General features: G+C 48.2%; 7 protein-coding genes across 7 annotated transcripts; 3 read left to right on the top strand and 4 right to left on the bottom strand.

The window, feature by feature from the left end:
* Positions 1-170: 170 nt before the first annotated feature.
* Positions 171-2,230, bottom strand: UA08_07515 (hypothetical protein; the record flags this gene model as incomplete). The annotated part of the gene is made up of 5 exons (XM_020262418.1): positions 171-971; positions 1,146-1,247; positions 1,351-1,470; positions 1,519-1,743; positions 1,937-2,230. The coding sequence occupies 5 exons, from the start codon at positions 2,228-2,230 to the stop codon at positions 171-173; spliced, it is 1,542 nt and encodes a 513-aa protein (XP_020117416.1).
* Positions 2,231-3,515: 1,285 nt separating this feature from the next.
* Positions 3,516-5,378, top strand: UA08_07514 (hypothetical protein; the record flags this gene model as incomplete). The annotated part of the gene is made up of 5 exons (XM_020262417.1): positions 3,516-3,667; positions 3,739-3,773; positions 3,842-4,597; positions 4,657-4,781; positions 4,866-5,378. The coding sequence occupies 5 exons, from the start codon at positions 3,516-3,518 to the stop codon at positions 5,376-5,378; spliced, it is 1,581 nt and encodes a 526-aa protein (XP_020117419.1).
* Positions 5,379-5,502: 124 nt separating this feature from the next.
* Positions 5,503-10,096, bottom strand: UA08_07513 (hypothetical protein; the record flags this gene model as incomplete). The annotated part of the gene is made up of 6 exons (XM_020262416.1): positions 5,503-8,537; positions 8,597-8,995; positions 9,057-9,256; positions 9,305-9,461; positions 9,580-9,963; positions 10,036-10,096. 6 exons carry the CDS (start codon positions 10,094-10,096, stop codon positions 5,503-5,505), a joined length of 4,236 nt encoding a protein of 1,411 aa, XP_020117418.1.
* A 1,249-nt stretch (positions 10,097-11,345) lies between these two features.
* UA08_07512 (hypothetical protein) lies at positions 11,346-12,209 on the bottom strand (the record flags this gene model as incomplete). The annotated part of the gene is made up of 2 exons (XM_020262413.1): positions 11,346-12,049; positions 12,113-12,209. 2 exons carry the CDS (start codon positions 12,207-12,209, stop codon positions 11,346-11,348), a joined length of 801 nt encoding a protein of 266 aa, XP_020117413.1.
* A 1,802-nt stretch (positions 12,210-14,011) lies between these two features.
* On the top strand, positions 14,012-14,923 carry UA08_07511 (hypothetical protein; the record flags this gene model as incomplete). The annotated part of the gene is made up of 3 exons (XM_020262412.1): positions 14,012-14,052; positions 14,107-14,631; positions 14,677-14,923. 3 exons carry the CDS (start codon positions 14,012-14,014, stop codon positions 14,921-14,923), a joined length of 813 nt encoding a protein of 270 aa, XP_020117412.1.
* Positions 14,924-15,911: 988 nt separating this feature from the next.
* On the bottom strand, positions 15,912-16,655 carry UA08_07510 (hypothetical protein; the record flags this gene model as incomplete). The annotated part of the gene is made up of 2 exons (XM_020262411.1): positions 15,912-16,370; positions 16,557-16,655. The coding sequence occupies 2 exons, from the start codon at positions 16,653-16,655 to the stop codon at positions 15,912-15,914; spliced, it is 558 nt and encodes a 185-aa protein (XP_020117415.1).
* Positions 16,656-17,670: 1,015 nt separating this feature from the next.
* On the top strand, positions 17,671-18,681 carry UA08_07509 (hypothetical protein; the record flags this gene model as incomplete). The annotated part of the gene is made up of 2 exons (XM_020262410.1): positions 17,671-17,715; positions 17,773-18,681. 2 exons carry the CDS (start codon positions 17,671-17,673, stop codon positions 18,679-18,681), a joined length of 954 nt encoding a protein of 317 aa, XP_020117414.1.
* Positions 18,682-18,708: the final 27 nt, after the last annotated feature.

The raw sequence follows: 18,708 nt of genomic DNA, 5'->3' as shown, positions 1-18,708 counted from the left end.
AACTTCAATATGGATATTATTATATAGACCATTTTGAATATATTAAAGTATGCATGATATACATTAGACACGGATTGGCTAGAATAATATACAAAGAAATATACTCATCGTACTTCCAACTTTTCAACAAACAGCCCTCAAAAAACACCACCACCAGTGAAGAGTAGTCATTACTTCACTTCAAACCGCACCAGATCATAAGGAGTCCCCTTTTTGATCGCGCTCTGGTAAGCAGGCCTATCATGCACCCTTTTCAGCCAATCCGCTACTTTAGGGTACTTCCTCTCGTCAAACAAACCCCTCTGTGACGCCGAGTCCAAGGGCCACGACATACTAAAGTCAGCCAGACCCAAGTTCGCACCCGCAAACCATGGCTTCTCATCTGACAAGGCACGCTCCATGAGCGCAAATGGTGCATCAACATCGTGAACAAAGATTTTCACAATAGGGTTGAAGATAGCGTACATCAACGGTCGCACAATCCACGGTGCGTTAGGGGGGATGATTTGAAAGTACAGAATGCGATCCACGATGGGGCTGAGTGTAGTGTTTGCAAATTCCTGGAAATAAAGATTGCGATCTTGGTCTTCGTCGCTGGTCGGCATCCATTCGCCAGCGGAGTAGTGGTCTGATAGCAATTGCAGGATCAGACGAGACTCTGTGATGATGGTGTCTGGTGAATCATTCTTGTTGTATATGAATGGCAACGGCCGGAATAGTTGCACGCCTGGAATTTCGAGAATGGGCGATTTTCCTAGTGGGAAGGTCTCTTGCAGGACTGCTGGTGCACGCCCGCGTTCGCGTCGGTGGTGTTTCACGTTGTACTCCAGCCCGCGCGAAAGAGACAGTTCCTCGAGAGCCCAAAGAATGCGCATGGACTGAGACGATGACAGATGGTAAAGCGTTGGCGCTGGCAGGGCATTGTCGTGGTTGTTGGCCATTTTTGCTGTGTAGTCACTCTGCTGTGCTGGCTTGGATCAAGTTGGTGAGTGCAAAGTGAAGATGGAAGGAGCTAACCAGTGTTGATCACGTGTCACAAGGCGTAAATGTGCGTTTTGGCGCCTCATTTTCGGCAGAAGAAATATACGATAGCAATAAGATGTGTTACAGCTACGGGGAAGACGGAGCACCCTAGCAGCACGAACCTGAATATGGCACTCTCGTGGACTTTCAATGTTTCTACTACGGCACTTGGGCTCAAACAGGACTTCAACCTCCAAGGTTGTTGGCTCTATCGATGGATATATCTGGGATATTTCAAGAAATGACACACGAATACAAACTAGGAACGTCGGAGCTCTGCGTCCACGGGTGCTCGAGAATATGTTTACGTCTTTTCGGTTTTGCTACCTCAAGACAATCTGCCCAATCGCCGCGACCACGAAGAGTATCACGATAATCGCTCTCAAATGCCCCCTTATTGAATACAGAAAGCACAGCAGAAGACCAGCCGCGATGGTGACCTTGGCCCTGTTGGTTCTAAAGAAGTAGGCGAACTGAAAATGCCTGAAGAAATACTTCAACAGCGGGACCACATTGTGAATCCTCCACTGGGCCATGTAGAGGTATAGGAGCGCTATCATTGCTCTGGTCAGCACAAGCTCGAAGCCTCGGCGATTCGTCGTGCCTTCTTGCCAAGCTTGGTGTAGGCTTCCTCGTGAGCCTCTTGTATGATCCGGTTTGATATCGGGAGATGACCAAGTCTGCCGCAGCTGTTGGCTTGCAAGAGTTTGGCACGAATCGCTAGAGCGCCTCTGTTATTAACTTTGGCTGCGAGATCGCGGGCTTCCTCAACGAGAGTATAACATTGTATTCAGAGTTCGGATATGGCTACATCTGTGGCAAAGGCATACCAAAGTTCATAGTCCCTCCACCGGAGTCATAATTCGTGCCTCCCCAAATGTTCTTCTTTAGCCCCGAGCCAGAATGGTTTGACCTTTGACAATTCGGTGACGGCGTCCTCTAGCTGCCCCAGCTGATCTGAGAGATTGAAGGTGCTGCAGATCGCGAGGGCCTTCAAGTCCTTCATGATGTCTCGCATCAGATTCTCGACGAGGTTTGCCTTGGTTAACTTGCCCAAGGTGAGGAAAGCTGCCTTGTGGAGCCCGACAAACTTTTCCTGCGACTCCATGCTTGCGTGGTAGCTTTTCCTCATATCTTCAATCTTCAAAGTGTCCCGCAGGGTTGTGAGGTTGGATTCGCAGTGCTTTAGTGCTCTCAAGGACGCCATTATCGCTAATAATCTTCCTGTTCAAGGCCTTGATTGCTGCAACAAGTGTCTCCTTGACCAGGGGAACGTTTTGTTCCACTGCTTTGAAGGCTTCGGGGAGATTTATTACTGCTTTGATCCCCTTGTATATCATCACGATGTCATCTGCAAGTGTGTCTTTTCTTCTCTTCAGAAGCCACAACTGTTAGCAATACCACAGCTAGAACACTGTCCCTACTACTACCTCACCGTTTTGGAATGTAATTTAAAGCATTTATCACATGGAAAATGTCTTCTTGACCTTGATGCTCCAGTATTCACGCATTGATCAATCGATAGCTCGGTATCTGTAGGCATGTTACTAGCTTTGGCGTTTCAGTCAAACTGTCCAATCCGGAGGCTACGTGCAAGTTAATCAGTAACTAATTAGAGTCCTTTTGCTCGTGAGGCTGACGCAAATGGAAAGCCAGGCTTACAAACATAGCCTGCTCCAGTTCTGTCGCCGGTCTAAGAGTTTCTTGTTGTGCCCTGGTCTTAAATATTGTTTTCCTGTTCAGCATTCTTAAGATCTGATTGATTAAAGTCAGCGATCGAGGTCTTGGTTATAGCGAAGACTCGAACGATATACTTTCATACTCTTTGTCTACCTCTTGATACAAAAATTCGCTACAAATATGCATTTGCCATGGTATCAATTAGCAACATTGAGCGGGTCTGTCTTCCATCGGTTATTACATGCGTGTGGCAAAGCCCTAACTTTTCCGATCTAGGTAACCCCTCCAACCGACGACCATCCAGTCAACAACATGGTAAATGAAATATTCATCTTGCCTTTTCTATTGTATCTACTTCACCCGACATATTCAAGGGTCACTAGTTTAGATACCGCAGTCTCGGAGCCAGACCAGTCTTTAACAAGTAACTAGATCCTGGCCACAGTAGAACGGTGCATATTTTCCCTACTAGCACATGGCGCAAAGTCACCATCTGGCATGTGGCGACCGGACTGATTCGCCAGCATCCTCACTAGTCTGGTCTGGCCCTTCCTATCAGTCCGATTAAAGATTACAAGCGTTGCTAGATGCATATCACTTTTTCTGTTTTAGGCAGGGAGATGCGCGCCCCGGGAGGGGGTTCTGAATTTTCCTTCTTATCTTTGAATTTTTTTTTGTTTAATTTATCTTTGTAACTGCATACCGCGGAGTGAAGAATGCATTGAAAGGCATCTGTTTCCTCACAAATCATTCACCGAAGTGACAGAAACTGAACCGGAACGTATACTGTAGTTACATCGTGTGTACACGCCATGACGGACGCAGACGAGGGGTTTCAGAAATCCTCCAACCTGGAGGTCAACGCACTGGACAACTTGAAGCCAGAAGAAGGCGCCGTCATCGCGCCAGACCAGTTTGACGACCGATACCAAACTACCAGAAGAGAAATATGGTCTTATTACTCGTGCGTGCAAAGTCAATCTCTTTGATTCACAGGCTTGCAGCTCGCTAAAGAAAACCGGGTGCGATGTGTAGTTACTACATCGGTAACAATGGCTTGACATTATTCAGTACGTTTATTTACTTTCAATCATTCGTATAACCGAATGATTATAGTATTCACATAACTTGACTACAGACTTCGCGCCCACGGCGTTTCAAAATCTTTTGTCGCAAGCAGCGAATGCAAACGGCTATCTGCTCTTCGCCGGCAAAATGCGCTCAGTCAACAGCATCGTACTCCTCTGCAACGGCATCTCCTTCGCCATCCAGATCGTCGTATTCCTCATAATCGGCTCATTTGCCGACTTCGGCACCTGGCGACCAAACATCCTCATTGCGCTGTCCATCGTCGCCTGGGCCATCGGCTTTGCCTGGCTCGGCGTGCACGACGCAAGCAAATGGGAGGCTGCGACAGGCCTGTACATCGTCGGCTTGATCGCGTACCAGACTACGCTGACTTTCTGGACAGCTGCATTCCCCGGTCTGGCTCGCAACACACGGGAAATGAAGCAGAAGGCCGATGAATTGATTTCCGGCTCAATCACGCGCGAGGACTATGATTATGCAGACACGATGAAGAGAAGTCAACTGTCTAATATTGCGTTTTATGTGCAGTCTGTCGCGGAGATATTCATTCTCGCTGTTATTGTGGGCGTCATGTTCGGAGTGGATGTTAATGCGAGCACGCAGAATAATAATTGGGGATTGAGTGATCTCATCGCTTTTGCGACTGGGGTTTGGGTGCTGGTTGCAATTCCATGGTTTGTCTGTGAGAAGAGACGTCCAGGACAAGACCCTGCGCCACGAAACATCATCATGGCCGGTCTGTGGCAGTTGTACCATGCGGGAAGGCAGATACTTCATTTGAAGCAGAGCCTGATATACCTAATTGGTGAGCCCAGTCTTCTACTTAGGAGAAAGTCAAAAAAACTAATCAGCCGGAATGCAAAGGCTACTTCCTCCTCGGAGACTCGCTCAACACTACTGTCACAGTCATAGGAACACTCCAAAACACCATTGTGGCTTACAACACGCTGCAGCTGACATATCTCTTAATCGTCGGCATTGCCGCGCAGGTATGTATATAATATATTCCCTCCATCCTCCTACTAACACCTACCTACCTACGGATTGAGTCTAACAACAGCATAACAAACTAGGCCATCGGCATCTACGGCTTCTGGTACATCCAACAGCGCTTTCACCTTAGCACAAAAACCATGTTCAACCTCATCGCCATCGGCATCATCCTACTCGACGGCTGGGGCATGATCGGCATCTGGACGCAACGCTTCGGCTTCCACAGCGTCTGGGAAGTATGGGTATACCAAGCCTACTACGGCCTCTTCGTGTGTCCCTGGTACTCGTACAGCCAAATCATGATATCCGAGGTAACCCCGCGCGGCAAGGAATTTTTGTTCTTCTCGCTGTTCAGTATCATTGGCAAGACGTCTTCGTTTATTGGGCCTATTGTTTCGTCGGCGATTATCGACGCGACGCCCAGCGGGAATGAGTCGACGCCGTTTTATTTCTTGTTTGCGTTGAGCTTGGTGAGTTTTGCGGTTTTGCTGTTTTTTGTGGATTTGAAAAAGAGTAGGAAGGAGCAGGAGGAGTTTTTGACATTGGAAGAGAGGAAGAGAGGGGAGGGGTTTCAATCTTCGGTCGATGCCTAGGTTTTGTGAGTTGATGGCTTTGAATTAAAGGACAAGCTATATAGAATTGTATCTCATGACAGATAGATATCGTTTATAACTAGATCACATAAATGACGACAAATACCCAGAAGTGCAACCCAAACTAAAAGCTGCCACTATCAGCCACAAAAAAAGATGAAGAGTCCGTCACATCAATTACTCCAGCATTAGATTGTATGTCAAACGACTGATCAACCACGATATCCATGTTGACATTAACATCACCCATACCGATAGCACTATTGTTGAAGTTATCCATTGACTGTGTATTGTTAAGAGCCGCGAGTTGGGCATTCAGGTTCTCTAATTGCATGTTTGTCTGCATTTGGTCGTTCATTGCTACCATAGCTTCGGCGTCGAGTTGGTTTTGTAATTGTAGATCATTCAGGTAATTGAGTGATAGTAGTTCCTGTTGTTGTTCCTGCAACTGCAATTGCTGCAGGTTGTTGTTATTCAATCCGACAGACAAAGAATTATTATTGTTGTTATTGCCGAGCATTTGAGTGAGATTATTTAAAATTGATAACCCACTGTCCACGATTTGAAGTGCACCATCTCCTTGCTGATTTTGTTGCTGTTGTTGAAGTTGATTTGACAATAGCTGCAGCTGCTGAGCCTGCTGAGCCTGCTGCTGTTGTTGTTGCAGATTCATCGCTTGTATACGTTGCTGTAATGCCATTATTTGCTGATTCTGAAGGTTCAGCTGATCATTGGTCATATTGGGTTGCTGCGTTTGAGCTTGGGTATATGCTGGGGGTGGATTTTGGGGAATTCCTTGCCCGATCCCTCCTGGAGGCATATTGCTTTGTAGAGGTGGAGACTGTGTAGAGCTAGCATTCATTGTCGGCGCAGTAGTCGTCGGAATTGTAGATTGAGGTTGGAATGGAGATGACGACTGTTGAGGGCTAGCGTGGTTATATGTAGAGCCGGTCCCTGTTGCCGAAGAGTTGAACGTATGCGCCTGATGATATTCGTTTGATTGACCGCCAGTAGGGTATGAATTACCTGTCGGCAACTGACTAGGTTGATGCTGAGGTTGGAAGGCTCCTTGGTTATGCGATTGACATTGCTGGTTATTTGAAGAGGGATGTTCATTTACCGTATGGGGGCTCGGTGGACTTGCTTGAAGATTTTGTGGCAGGTTCTGCTGGCTGTGTGTATTGGGATGTTGACTCGTAGAAGCACCATGTGGGTTAGGCGAGTGTTGAGTGCTGGGCTGGGACAGCAAGCTATAAGGGTGTTGACTTGGCGTAACAGCACTAGACAGATTCGAGTGAGTAGTTTGGTACTGCTGATCTGCACTAAGATGTTGACTGCTTGAGCCGTTATATTGGCTTGATGCTGTTTCATGCAAGTTAGACGGGTTTGGGTCTGTACCCAAGGAATCTTGCTGAGGCGGATATTGCTGTTGTTGATTGTCTGGTTGATTATTGAAAGGTGTGTTTAAGCTTCCGTGCTCAGTATGTGGATGTTCAGGTTGGGGATGGTTATGTTGAGGAACTGAGTGGCTGACGTTTGACAAGTTATCGCTTCCCTGCACATGTGGGTTACTTGCCTCCTGGTTCTCCGATGCTGAACCGGGCTGCAAAATCTCACTTTGAGTGTCTTCTTCTACCGACGGATGTTCATAATGGGCACCAGCGGTCTGAGAATGGGCGTCATTTATTGAACCCTGTGTACCTGAATTATGTGTTTGTTGCTGTGGTACCGGTGATTGTGGATCCTGTGGCTGGACCGGATGACTGGAATAGATATTCAGACTAAGTGCTTCCATCATTTGCGTTGATGCAGGTGACTGGGCAGTGGAATGAAAAGTTACAGCATGCGGCGAGTCGGCATTGCTATCGATTGAGGGAACGGGTGGTGTTTGTTCGCATAGGGGAATGGGTGCGATGTCCGTCTCACTGACTGGAATAGGAGCTATACTGCTATTATTTAGAATTGCAATTATGCCACTATGCACAGTGGTTGACTCGCTTGGGGAATTCGGAGCAATATCGCTAGTATATGGGTTTCCATTGTGCAATACTGTATTCGATTCACTCGGCGGAATAGAAGCAATATCATTGGAGTTTGTATTGTGGACACTTGGAACAACCACGGCCTCATTTGAGAGGATATGAGTTATGCCAGTGATTGGCAATCCATTCTGCGGGGTGCTCACTCCGCTTGGAGGAACAGATGCCATGATGCTGGAATTAGGGTTTTGTGCTCCGGAAGTACTGACTGCCGTTGTAGCATGAAGGATATTACTATTCCCACTGAAAGTTGACGGAGTTTGATTGTGTGCTATAGGAGAGGATGACGCCTGTATTGACGAGATCGACTGAGTTAGATGAGCTGTCGCCGGAAGTTGTGTCGATGAGCTCGGATTACTCGGTGACATAGTAACAGTAGTTGGGTTAGCTACTGCTTGATGTTGGAGCTGCTGCTGTTGCTGCATTAATGCTGCCTGTGATTGAAGCTGTGACATCTTTTGCATCAGCTGTAACTGCGCTTGTAGCTTCTCGATTTCCTGCTTTCCCTGCTGAGCCTGCATTTGCGCATGCAAGGTTTGAGCTTGTTGATTGGGATTTTGGGATAGGTGTAGAGGAGGCAATCTGATTCCTGTGTCGTTCTGTATCTCCTGTCGTATAATTTGCCCGGTGACTGCACCTGCATATCTCGCCATTTTCTTTCCCATGCTCTTGCCCATATTCTTCAATTTCTCTTTGTCTACGTCGTTAACCATGGTGGAGGCCTTCCCATAAGCCGCCTTCGAGACATTGTTGGATTTGTCAATGACAGATCTAGAAGCATCCATGATTGCCGGATGTATTGCCTTTCGTTTGATTTCTCCGGCACTTGCTATCGGTTGAATGACTGGCTGGATCGAAGGCAGAACCCCTTGTTGCATGGGAAGTCCCGCGGATGTGAGACCAGTGGGCAGTTGCACGGACTGTTGATTAAATGCTAGTTGACTTCCATGTTGTGATATTACCGGACGTCGTTGCATGCCAGCTGTTTGAGTTATTTGTGGCTGGACGGGCAGCGAAATGGGTGAAATAGATGAGATCGATGATGATCCATTGGAAGAGGGCTTGCGTCTGATTGACAACGACTGTTGACGAACGGGCTGTAGTTGCAATGGGACGCCACCTTGATGAGATGTTTCCATTAGCTGACCAACCAAACAAACTTGAACAAGGGTGACTTACTTGTCATCGTTTTCTGTGCCGCCAAGACCTGCGTAACGAGACTGTCGTGGCCTGGCTTTATGGGATCAAAAAGAGTCATCTCGACAGCTTCAAGACATGCGTGGCGAACCGGCATGTTGGTCTTTTTCGTGCAGTCGAGGCATATATCCCACACTTGGCAATAATTACATTCAATGTAGCTGTCACTATCAGGCACAATTGATTTATCGCATTTAGCGCAAGCCTTGACAATCGAATTTGCTCTGACTTGTCCCAGGAGAACGGGAGGAACAGTCCACTGTAAAAAGACCGGGATCATGATATGGGGGTGCGAGCGAGCTCCGCCAAAATCAGCACAGGTCTCACAGGCGATCATAGTGCACGTAGGACACATGAAAACACGTGATCCCATTGGAAATTCTGTGAGACTCTAGATTAGCAAGTTGTCCTATCACAATTCATGCTGATCTCGAAAACTCACTCTGATTGCAGCAGCCGCAGACAATATCGTGAGCTTCGGCGGATACTGTGGCTATGTCTCGGACTGGTTTGCGTGCACAAGTTCTATGACTGTGGAAATTCCTGCGATCTCTTTCTGCTTCGCCCATGATAAGCTGGAACCGTGAATGTGGATGACGCGCAAGCTCACGACCGCTGAATGGCACACTAGTGGTCGATGTCCTATATTAGTAATTGTCATTAAGCATGGGAATACAGATCTCCATGTACCTGGATTTGCAGTCTAGACACTTGACAGCGTTATATCTTGCATCCTTATTGGTATTGACTCGGTAGAGAAATGAAGCAAATCTATGTGTCGGATCATGCTCCCTTTGTCCCGGTGCTTGACAATCTTCGCAGAAGCGGATTTGAGCATTATAATCAACTATACATGTGACGCAAGTCCAAAAGTTGCCACCCTTTCGAATTCCTGATCAGTTTAGACGCGATTCAGTCAGTCTCACGCCTGAACAGAGCTCGGTGATTGGCATGTCTGAGCTTACCATTGCAGCAACGGCCACAGTGAGAAAGGGTTGCACCAGCTCGGCAGCTGTCACACTGCACATCATACATGCCCAGCCCAAAGTCATCTGGGGCTTTAGTAATGGTCATCTTGCCATGAGGATGATTAGCCAGCGTATCACGGCTCGTAGTCATACAGTTCACGCAAAGATTGAATTCACAGTCGTTGCACGACAGACCGCAATGGGACAGTTGTCTGCATTTTGTGCAAAGCGACTGCGAAGGCCGTGCACCTCGGGGCGTTGTACGATTAAGCATATATTTGTAGTATGGTTGATGGACAGCAGGATGAGAGCCGGGACAATTAGCGCAGACAGTGAGATCGCAGAAGAGGCACCAGAAGTAGTATGTGTCGTATGGAAGGCCTAGCCATACACAAGTATTATCAGTAACGTGCAAAGCATAGAGAGCAAGAGTACCAATAAATAGAGACCTACCTCTGCCGCAATGGCAACACAGCCCACTTGCCCGCACAGCTGGTGCTATACTTCCCTGCATGATGCCAAAGCGTGTGCTCGAGCTGACGTTGATGTTGTTATTGTTACTCTCCTGGAAAGGAGAATATACTGAAAGAACAGGCGACATATATACCAGCCTGTCCTTGACTTCAGCCTCATCTGTTGCCAGCAAAGGAAGTTGACTCGGACTCTGCCTTCCTCTTGTGACCGCGCGAAAAGCAGACGCCGTCCGTGCCGCGCTGTGATTGGACAATTGCAAGCCTAGTTCGGGCAGCAGCCAATCAGAAGGCCCGCGAGGCGAGCGCGCGGGCAGGCAGCAGATGTGATTGGTTGCTGCGCTCGCCGGATATTGCTTGTTTGGGCACACTCAGCCTCAAAGCGTCTGGCCAGGCTTGGCTTGCGCTTTATTTCTATACGAACATCATCAAGCACAGCCCTTTGTGTGGCTGATGCGATATCTGTGGCTTGACGTGACTCATACTGGACTGTTAACTACGCGAGAGACAACCTGCGATGTCTGGTCCACGGATACCCACGCATCGTCTATTCCATGGCTCAAGAACACGGGGGTTGATAGCATAGGGGCGTCCACGTGTTCCGCAGCCTGCAGATTGGTGATTACAGCAAAGAGCCCAGACACTAGGCGTTGCATCTGTGGTGTGCAAGGACTACTAGGGCTTGCTTGTTCGCCTAGCAAAATCTCCAGCTGATGTGCGAACGGATCCTAGCTAGCGGTCCTTGGATTCGATTTGTTCCCATTGTGCCAAAGAAAACTCACATCATCGCTGCCATACCCTGACGCATTACTCCGAGGTAAATGCGGTTGATCTGGCCATTTAGCAGCCTTGATTCTGCTTCTATGGAATGTCCAACACTAACCCCCGCAACCCATCTTTCTGTAATTCCTGTCGCGCCTGGATGTCGTCTACAGAATAGGTATCGAACCAAGAGCGCATTTTCTCTTGAAATGTTATGTTCTGTCGGTTGCATGTGGGTTGGAAAGGCCCAACGGTAGGTAGGCAGACAAGAGGGTAGATTTTGGCCCTTTGAGGTTACGGATGAGAAAATTGCTTCAGCAAACTCGAGACCATGGCTGCCACGCTCATGTAGTAGAATGGAGGTATGGGTGTGGGAGCCTTGACGATGATGAATGTGAAGAGCAAAGGATTCCATGTCACTTGTCTGTACTATGTAGGCATGGAAGCGCTATGATGGATTAGGAAATATCACAACAAAGAAAGCATGCATGTTCGAATTTCAAGAGCTTGGTTATCTTTGTAGAAATGCCTTTACTCAACATTGGGGGCGAGAGCAATGCAGGAGAACATCAAATCTCCACTACCCTCACGCCGCATGTCGATAAGGCGCTTGATACCCAGCTCTAATGCCCGATCGCTAATAGCATCATCGCCCTCCCCCAGAGGTCCTCTATCAAGGGGCCCTTTCCTTGAGCCCTCGAGCTCCCACAAATGTCCGTCACGACCTTTCACAAAAGCTACGAAATGGTTCCCGGTTGCGGTAAATTCATCGCAATCTATAGGTTGGGAATCGCCTGTACGTGCGACAGCCTCGTTTTCCTCAAAGAGCTTCTCAGTGTCATTCAGAAGTTTTGCTCTTTCATGCATCCCAAGAGGCACTGCTTTCTCCAAGAGATTAGCCAGCTCACTTCGGGGCACAATCATCTCTGAAGAAACACTGTTAAAGATGCAATGCAGAAGGCCTATGAGCCCACAGCCATGGATGATGGTTTGCTGAAACCAGATTACCGGCTCTTCCTGGCCCGCGCCATCGTACCATGGCAGAGGCGCATCCTCCGAGTCGCGGTCTTGTTTCCAAGCTTCGGACATGGGAACTGTGACTAGTAAAGCTAGGACAGGTCGAGGGAGCATGTCCAGCATGTCAGAATCGTAGAGGGAATAAACGTCATGAAAGGAAAGCTGCTTCGAAAGACCGAGTCGATAAGCAAGGTTGTTCATAACTTCCGGATTGTTTTCTAGCATACCAGATATGAACTCAAATTCATTTGAAAAGCCATAGCGAAGCTGGCGTCACTTACCTAGCATAGTGAACACCTTGATGGACCTGTCTGGTGCTTCGGGGGCAGTGCCGTCATTGTCACCTGGTCGAGCATTGGTAAAACTGTCGTTGGCCATATTTCTTTTATCCGTTCATGAAATAACACGCTACATAGGTTTCAGGTCCTTTGTGGATTGAGGCCGAACCTGGCGGGCGAATATTTACCGGTCTGGGTGAACTTGATGGGTTGTGAGCCCCTCAGTTGAGGGTACAGGTGGGGGAAGTGACCATTGGAAGATTAGCGCGGCACACTAAGGCGCAATTATATGCAATTGTAGTCCCCAAAATATTTGTAATAGAATGTTATAGTTCTCTAGCCAATGAGGTCGGGAAATCACCATATTGAGGCATAGGCGAATCGAACATCTCAGCATACAATAGCAATTACTAACCATGTTTCATACGGGCGTCGTCGAACACAACTAATCACCAACGCTTTGAATAGCACGCGTGTTTGAGCAGATTTGCATGTACCATGTTAGATCATTAATTAAGAACACGTGAAGTAAAAAGTAGAAACAGTAGGAAATATTTTTAACCCAGTCTAGTACCTATGGCATCATTCATCTGCCATACACATACAAGATTCTATGTATCTTCCCAAGCAATCCAAAATCCTCTGAAGAATTTGACGAAGGATTATTTCGAAGATTGTCAGTGACGTCGGTCGACAATTGTATAATTTTTACGTTGTTCTCGCCAACTTCATGTATTGCAGTCAAGATTATCCAAGCTTTTGCCTTTCTGGATAGGGTTGAACTTAGAGTGGGGCGCTGGCTAAATTGGCTCACTAAGCTAGTCAGCTAGTTCTATCAAGGAGTACAGCGTAACCTATTATCAGCGTTATGATAATGAAGATTTTCAACCCCTATGCCTTCTTGGTAGGGCTGAAAGGAGAGTATGGGGATTAGCTGGTTACAACTTTATGTATCTAGCTATTTAGGTGACTCCGCCAGTCAACGCATGTTGCTGGCCCAAACTACGACGATCTGACAAGTCCGTGCTGCCATGGGGGGTAAAAACCGGCGTTTTCTGGTGATTGATATGTTCATCGAATCTAACAATTGAGAAGTTTGACTAGAAATATTAATAAATCGGCATTCATGAAGGAATATGGGACAAAACAAAATCTACGGTTAGTAACTACCACTTATCATATGATGATACATCAAGTACTAATAATTTCCTCAGTGGTCGAATCCCACTCTTGTCAAGCATATTCTTTTTGTACATTGTTTTGCTGCCTGAATCCATTTGTTAATAACAAGGGTCATAAAGATGATCTGGGGCCGGTGTTTCGGTTTTCTGAATAATCAACAAATCTCCCGAGGGCTCTGCAGATTGCAGCGGTCCAAGATTTAGTTGCAGCGGTTAAATATTATTGGACCGTTACGAGCGGCTAGTCTAACATAATGTGTCATTAGCTTTGAATTGCTCTGAGTGCAAGTCGACACAAATCTTTTCTTAGGTTAACTATAGTATCGTCTTATTCTAGGATATCGAGCATTTAAAAGGAGGTGCTGTTTATAAACGTTAGCCCGACTGATGACCTATGCGAGATTCAGAATTTGGCCCTGCCCGAGTGAGTCGATCAGTTGGAACGCTGCGATCTGTAGCCCGGATCTGTAGCCCGGTGGGAGATGTTAATATGTGGAATAACCCTAATCCCAACCCTCATAAATGAGTTCGGTCAACGCCCCTTACGTCACCCTTGAAGCTCTGGAGGCCTTTCAGTCTCAGTCTTTCAAGACTCGACAAGCATCAAGATAAGTGGTGCTGAGGCTAGTTTAGCGAAGGATCTAAATGGTATTTTATACTTGCGCCATGACCTTGCTCTGAACGTGAGACTGACTGACTGGATGTGTTACAAAGAACGGGAATGGCTAGTATTTCACGCAAATATCTCTTCGGGGGTGACAAGTAAGCCCTCCATTTCCTTCTCAACGCTCAATCAGACCGACGTATCTTGTACAGAAGATGGTCAACCTCGGACTGGACTGCCTGCGACGACCGTGTGCGCGGCGGCGCATCCATATCTTACCTAGCCATCAAGTCATCTACAACAACAATCACCAATCCCGAACAAAACCAAGACCAACCCGAAAACGAGTCGAACTCGGTACTGTTCTACGGCAAGCTAGACGCCAGCACCCTCGGCGGCGCTGGGTTCGCGTCCCACCGAAACAAAACCAACACCATCGACTGGAATCTGGCAGACTACGACGGCATCGAGCTACAAATTGGCGAGTCAGACGGGAAAAGATATGTCTTCATTATCAAGGACGAGATTCTTCCCAAACGGCCAGATGGCAGAAACCGCACCTCCGTGAACTGGGAATACGAATTTGTTATTCCCTCGTCAGAAACGATGAGAGAAGGGAATGTGGTGCGGTTACGATGGAAGGACTTTCGGCCTACATATCGAGGGCGACTAAAGGATGATTTGAAGCGGGAATTGAATGTAGCAGGTATCAAAAGGGTTACTATAATGATGCGGAGGTATGTAATCAACTACCTGTGTATGATTTCTACTGACTGCAGTAGTTTCTTCGGCTATCAAGAAGGCGGCTTCGAGCTCGAAATCAAAAGTATCGCTGCATTCAAGGAAGAGGAGGAGGATTCCGAGACGACACTTCCAGCCATACAAGACACAGCAGGACAACAGGAAGCAGGCATCGATAGAGAAGCAGCTATAGTTACGAGAGCGGAAAGTGCGCGAAGCAGACCAGGCGAACGACAGCGGCCAGGGAGTCTGCTTAGGCGTCTTTGGTCAGCCTGCTGCGGATATTGAATAAGTTAGTTAACTATATCCGATTTATTTATTAAGAAAAACAGATCGGATTGTGAGTTACCCACTGCTCGTATGTGCTGGACTGATAAACGCGACGGCTATTGCGGTATACGCGCTGGCCGCGAGAGTGCGGCGATAGCCGACTTTGGATACTGATAAAAGGCTTAGAGGGTTAGAAGTCAGTTCATCAATGAGTTGATCCCGCGCCGGCGGGCACTACGTAGTACAGGAAAGGAGCTCGTATCTCTCTGTGCCCGGAGTCGGCTTGTGTGGATAATTGTGTCGAGATCAACGAGGGATTTGCGAAATGAGACGCAGCATCCTTGTACCTAAATCGTCAGAGCATGGTATAGCAAGGACAGAGTGGGGAGAGGGTATTTGACTCTTTTTGTTTGTTGATATCCCATATTGAGAAGGGAAGCAAGCAATGAATATGAAATGTTCGGCTAGGTCAACATTCAAGTCTGCAGTGTTACACCATACAAAAGCTCCAGTATAGAGGTACCACAAAATCTAACAAGTTCACTAAAAAGAATTGGAGAGTAAATTTCAGTAATAATTCAACTAAACTCTCTACCCAATACCGATAATCATTGCTGTACCAAGAAACTTGGGCCACATTAAAGTAATTCGTTCAGTTACTTGAATAAGTCCGATCTCATCATGATTCACGTCCCACGTATTGCATTCTCTCGTAACAATATTCTAGACCAAGTTTCCCCGCCGCAAAAAAAAACAAGCCTTGAAAGGCAGAGGCTTGGTGACCAGCCCATCCGTACCCTTGGTGTCCAAGACAACCGGCTCGCCCATCTCCGTCAGCTCACGCTTCACACCAAAAACCCACAGGAGGCGCGTAATAGCGATCCACAGGCTATTGTGCGTAACATGGCGTCCAGGACATATGCGGCGTCCGTACCTGAACCCAACTGTCGGAAGTTCTTGCGCGGATTTCATGTTTAGCCACCGCTCTGGCACGAAACATTCCACATCAGGCCCGAACACGCCTTCTTCCCGTGTGACGGACCAGTGGTTCGCGATGACGACCGAGTTGGCCGGGATGCGAAAACCCTCGTAGCTGGTCTCGACCATGGTGAAAGTGCGGCACGCCTGCAGCACCAGCAGGCCTCCACTGCAGTAGCTCCTCCACGATAGCTTCAATGTAAGGCAATCCCGGCCAATCCTCAATTCCAGGCAACCGTCTGTGTCCCACCACGTTATCTAGATACTTCTGGGCCTTGGACACCCAGCCACGGTGACCCTCGGCGATGCAGGCCACCACGAACCACATCATGGTTTCGGTACTGGCGTCGAGCGCGGTTCGAACACGATGGCCGTAGAATAGCGAGTATATGATGCTGGCGGTTATGCGTACCATGTGTCCGTGACAATCAACGGGGCGGTCCGCGTTTTCCAGTAGATCGAACAGCAGCTGCTTCGACGCGAGATCCTGGAAGGGAAGATAGGCTTATGCCGCCCTTTCGCTCAGGACTGGGCTTTCCAGTCTCTGATGCAACTTGAAACGCTCATCGTAAGGCCGCAAAAGCATGTGCATTCCTTGTAGGGCTAGTTCGTGCGCTACCCACAAGAGTTGATTACATCCGGTGAGAAGTACTCTGGGCTCATCGGTACTTACAACGAAGTGCGGTCGATCCGAAAAGGTGGCACCCTGCTTAGCTAGGATATCATGGGCCGCCTTTGAGCTGGTCAAGATAATCACATGCTGGCTAGCCATGTTGAGATGGATGACGGGTCCGTACGTCTTGCTCCAGGCATGGTATTGAAGCCACGGATGTGACCTGGGTGCCCGGTGAATATTGCCGAGAATGGGCAAGGGAGACGGCCCAGGCGGAAATGGCAAAGAAGTCTTTGTTCTCGTGAGAAGATACAGCCAAGCGAGGACTACAGCTGCAGCGGCGTACAGTAATGCGGAGGCCACGGCTATGAGTTAGTGATAATGGAGTGTCAGAGCAGATTCAAGGCAATCCGAGTTATGTTCGGGCTGCGGAGCAAAGAGCAGAGTCTTTATTCATATAGACCGACGTGCGATACCCAGGTCATCTCTTTGTCTGTCTTCCCTTGCACACGCACGCTGATAAAGAACCATTCCGTGGTATGCGAAGCTCTGTGGATCGTCAATGATTTGTCCAAACGCATCGTACATGTACTTAGGCCGCCACAATCAAACTTCGTTCTTGTTGTAGTACGAGAGGAAATGAAACCGTCCATGCCGAAACGCCTCTTGGTCACTTCCAGACGGATTAGGGTTAAGTTGTGGCAGCAGCCATAGAGACACCAGAAAAAATTCCGATTCAATGGGATCGAACCGATGTTTCTGTCGATAGCTATCTAGATAGTCGTTCTACATTCATCAATTACTAGACTCCTCCAGGGCTTGTCTATCGGATTTGCTTGCAGTTCAGATTCGGCGGGTGGGTACGGAAGAATCAAGGTTGACACTGTAAAGATGACTTCGTTAACAGTCACAACTTCTTGGGATTAGATCATTGCAAAAGTCACTCGTTACAGCGGACTTTGAACAGATCCAGGCCAGGTTGTGCCACTGTCCGCCAGATGCGACGGCTATTGCGGCATCCGCAGTGGCCGCCGAAAGTGTGGGGACGTGAGTTGAGGGGCATTCTATCTATATCCGGATGCATTGAGCGAGTTGTATATATACCTAGCTAGTTGTATAGTTGCGCAACACCTCGTCCCGACTAACACAAGCGTATACATCTAGTATCAGCAAGATGGCTCCTCAATTGGCTTACATCGGACTGGGCAATATGGGCAAGGTAAGTTATGCTATTAATCGCCTACCAACTGCCTTAGCAATCTCCTAACTACGTCAGGGGATGACCAAAAACCTCGCCCAGAAAGCCGCACTCAGCTCGCCAATTCTCCTATACAACCGCACGCAATCCAAAGCTGCAGCTCACGCGGAATCCATCGGCGGCCCCTCCAAGGCCAAGGCAGTATCATCCATCGCCGACGCCGTCAGCGCATCCGACATCATCTTCATATGCGTGGGTGACGATGCCGCCGTTGAGAACATCGTCGACACCGCGCTCAGCAGCGTGCCAGACATCAAGGGCAAACTCCTCGTCGACATGTCCACCATCCACCCGGACACCACCCGCAAACTAAACACCCAAATACGCGCTCGCGGCGCCAGCTTCGTCTCCTGTCCCGTCTTCGGCGTGCCCGCCATGGCCGAAGCTGGTCTGCTCATCTGCGTACTAGCAGGCCACAAGAACGACGTCACCAAAATCCTGCCCTACACAATCGGCGTCATGGCACGCGCCAATATCGATCTCACATACGACGACGACGTCAATGCCACCCAGGACATCGGTAAAGCGTCAACATTCAAACTCATCGGAAACAGTTTTATCCTCAGCTTCGTCGAACAGCTAGGCGAGGGCCTCACGCTGGCCGAAAAGGCCGGCGTGGGCATTGATCCCTTGAAGCAGTGGATGGAACTCATGTTCCCCGGTCCGCTGCCCAAATATGTTGAGCGTATGCAGACGGGCGACTATTACAAGCGCGAATACCCGCTTTTCCCAGTTGACCTTGCGAGGAAGGATTTGAGGCATGTCACTGATATCGCGAAGCAAAGCGGCATGCAGATGAAGTCGTTGGAGGTGGTTGACGAGTACCTGAGGGATGTGAAGGAGCACTCCGGGGAGAGGGGGGATATCGCCGGAATGTATGGTGCGATTCGGAAAGCTTCTGGATTGAAGTTTGAGAATGACGAGTAAACACGGTCCATAGACAAATATCTTTGA

Source organism: Talaromyces atroroseus, assembly GCF_001907595.1.
Source record: "Talaromyces atroroseus strain IBT 11181 chromosome Unknown scaffold_11, whole genome shotgun sequence".
NCBI classification, from domain to species: Eukaryota; Fungi; Ascomycota; class Eurotiomycetes; order Eurotiales; family Trichocomaceae; genus Talaromyces; species Talaromyces atroroseus.
This window is presented reverse-complemented; position numbering and strand designations above follow the sequence as displayed.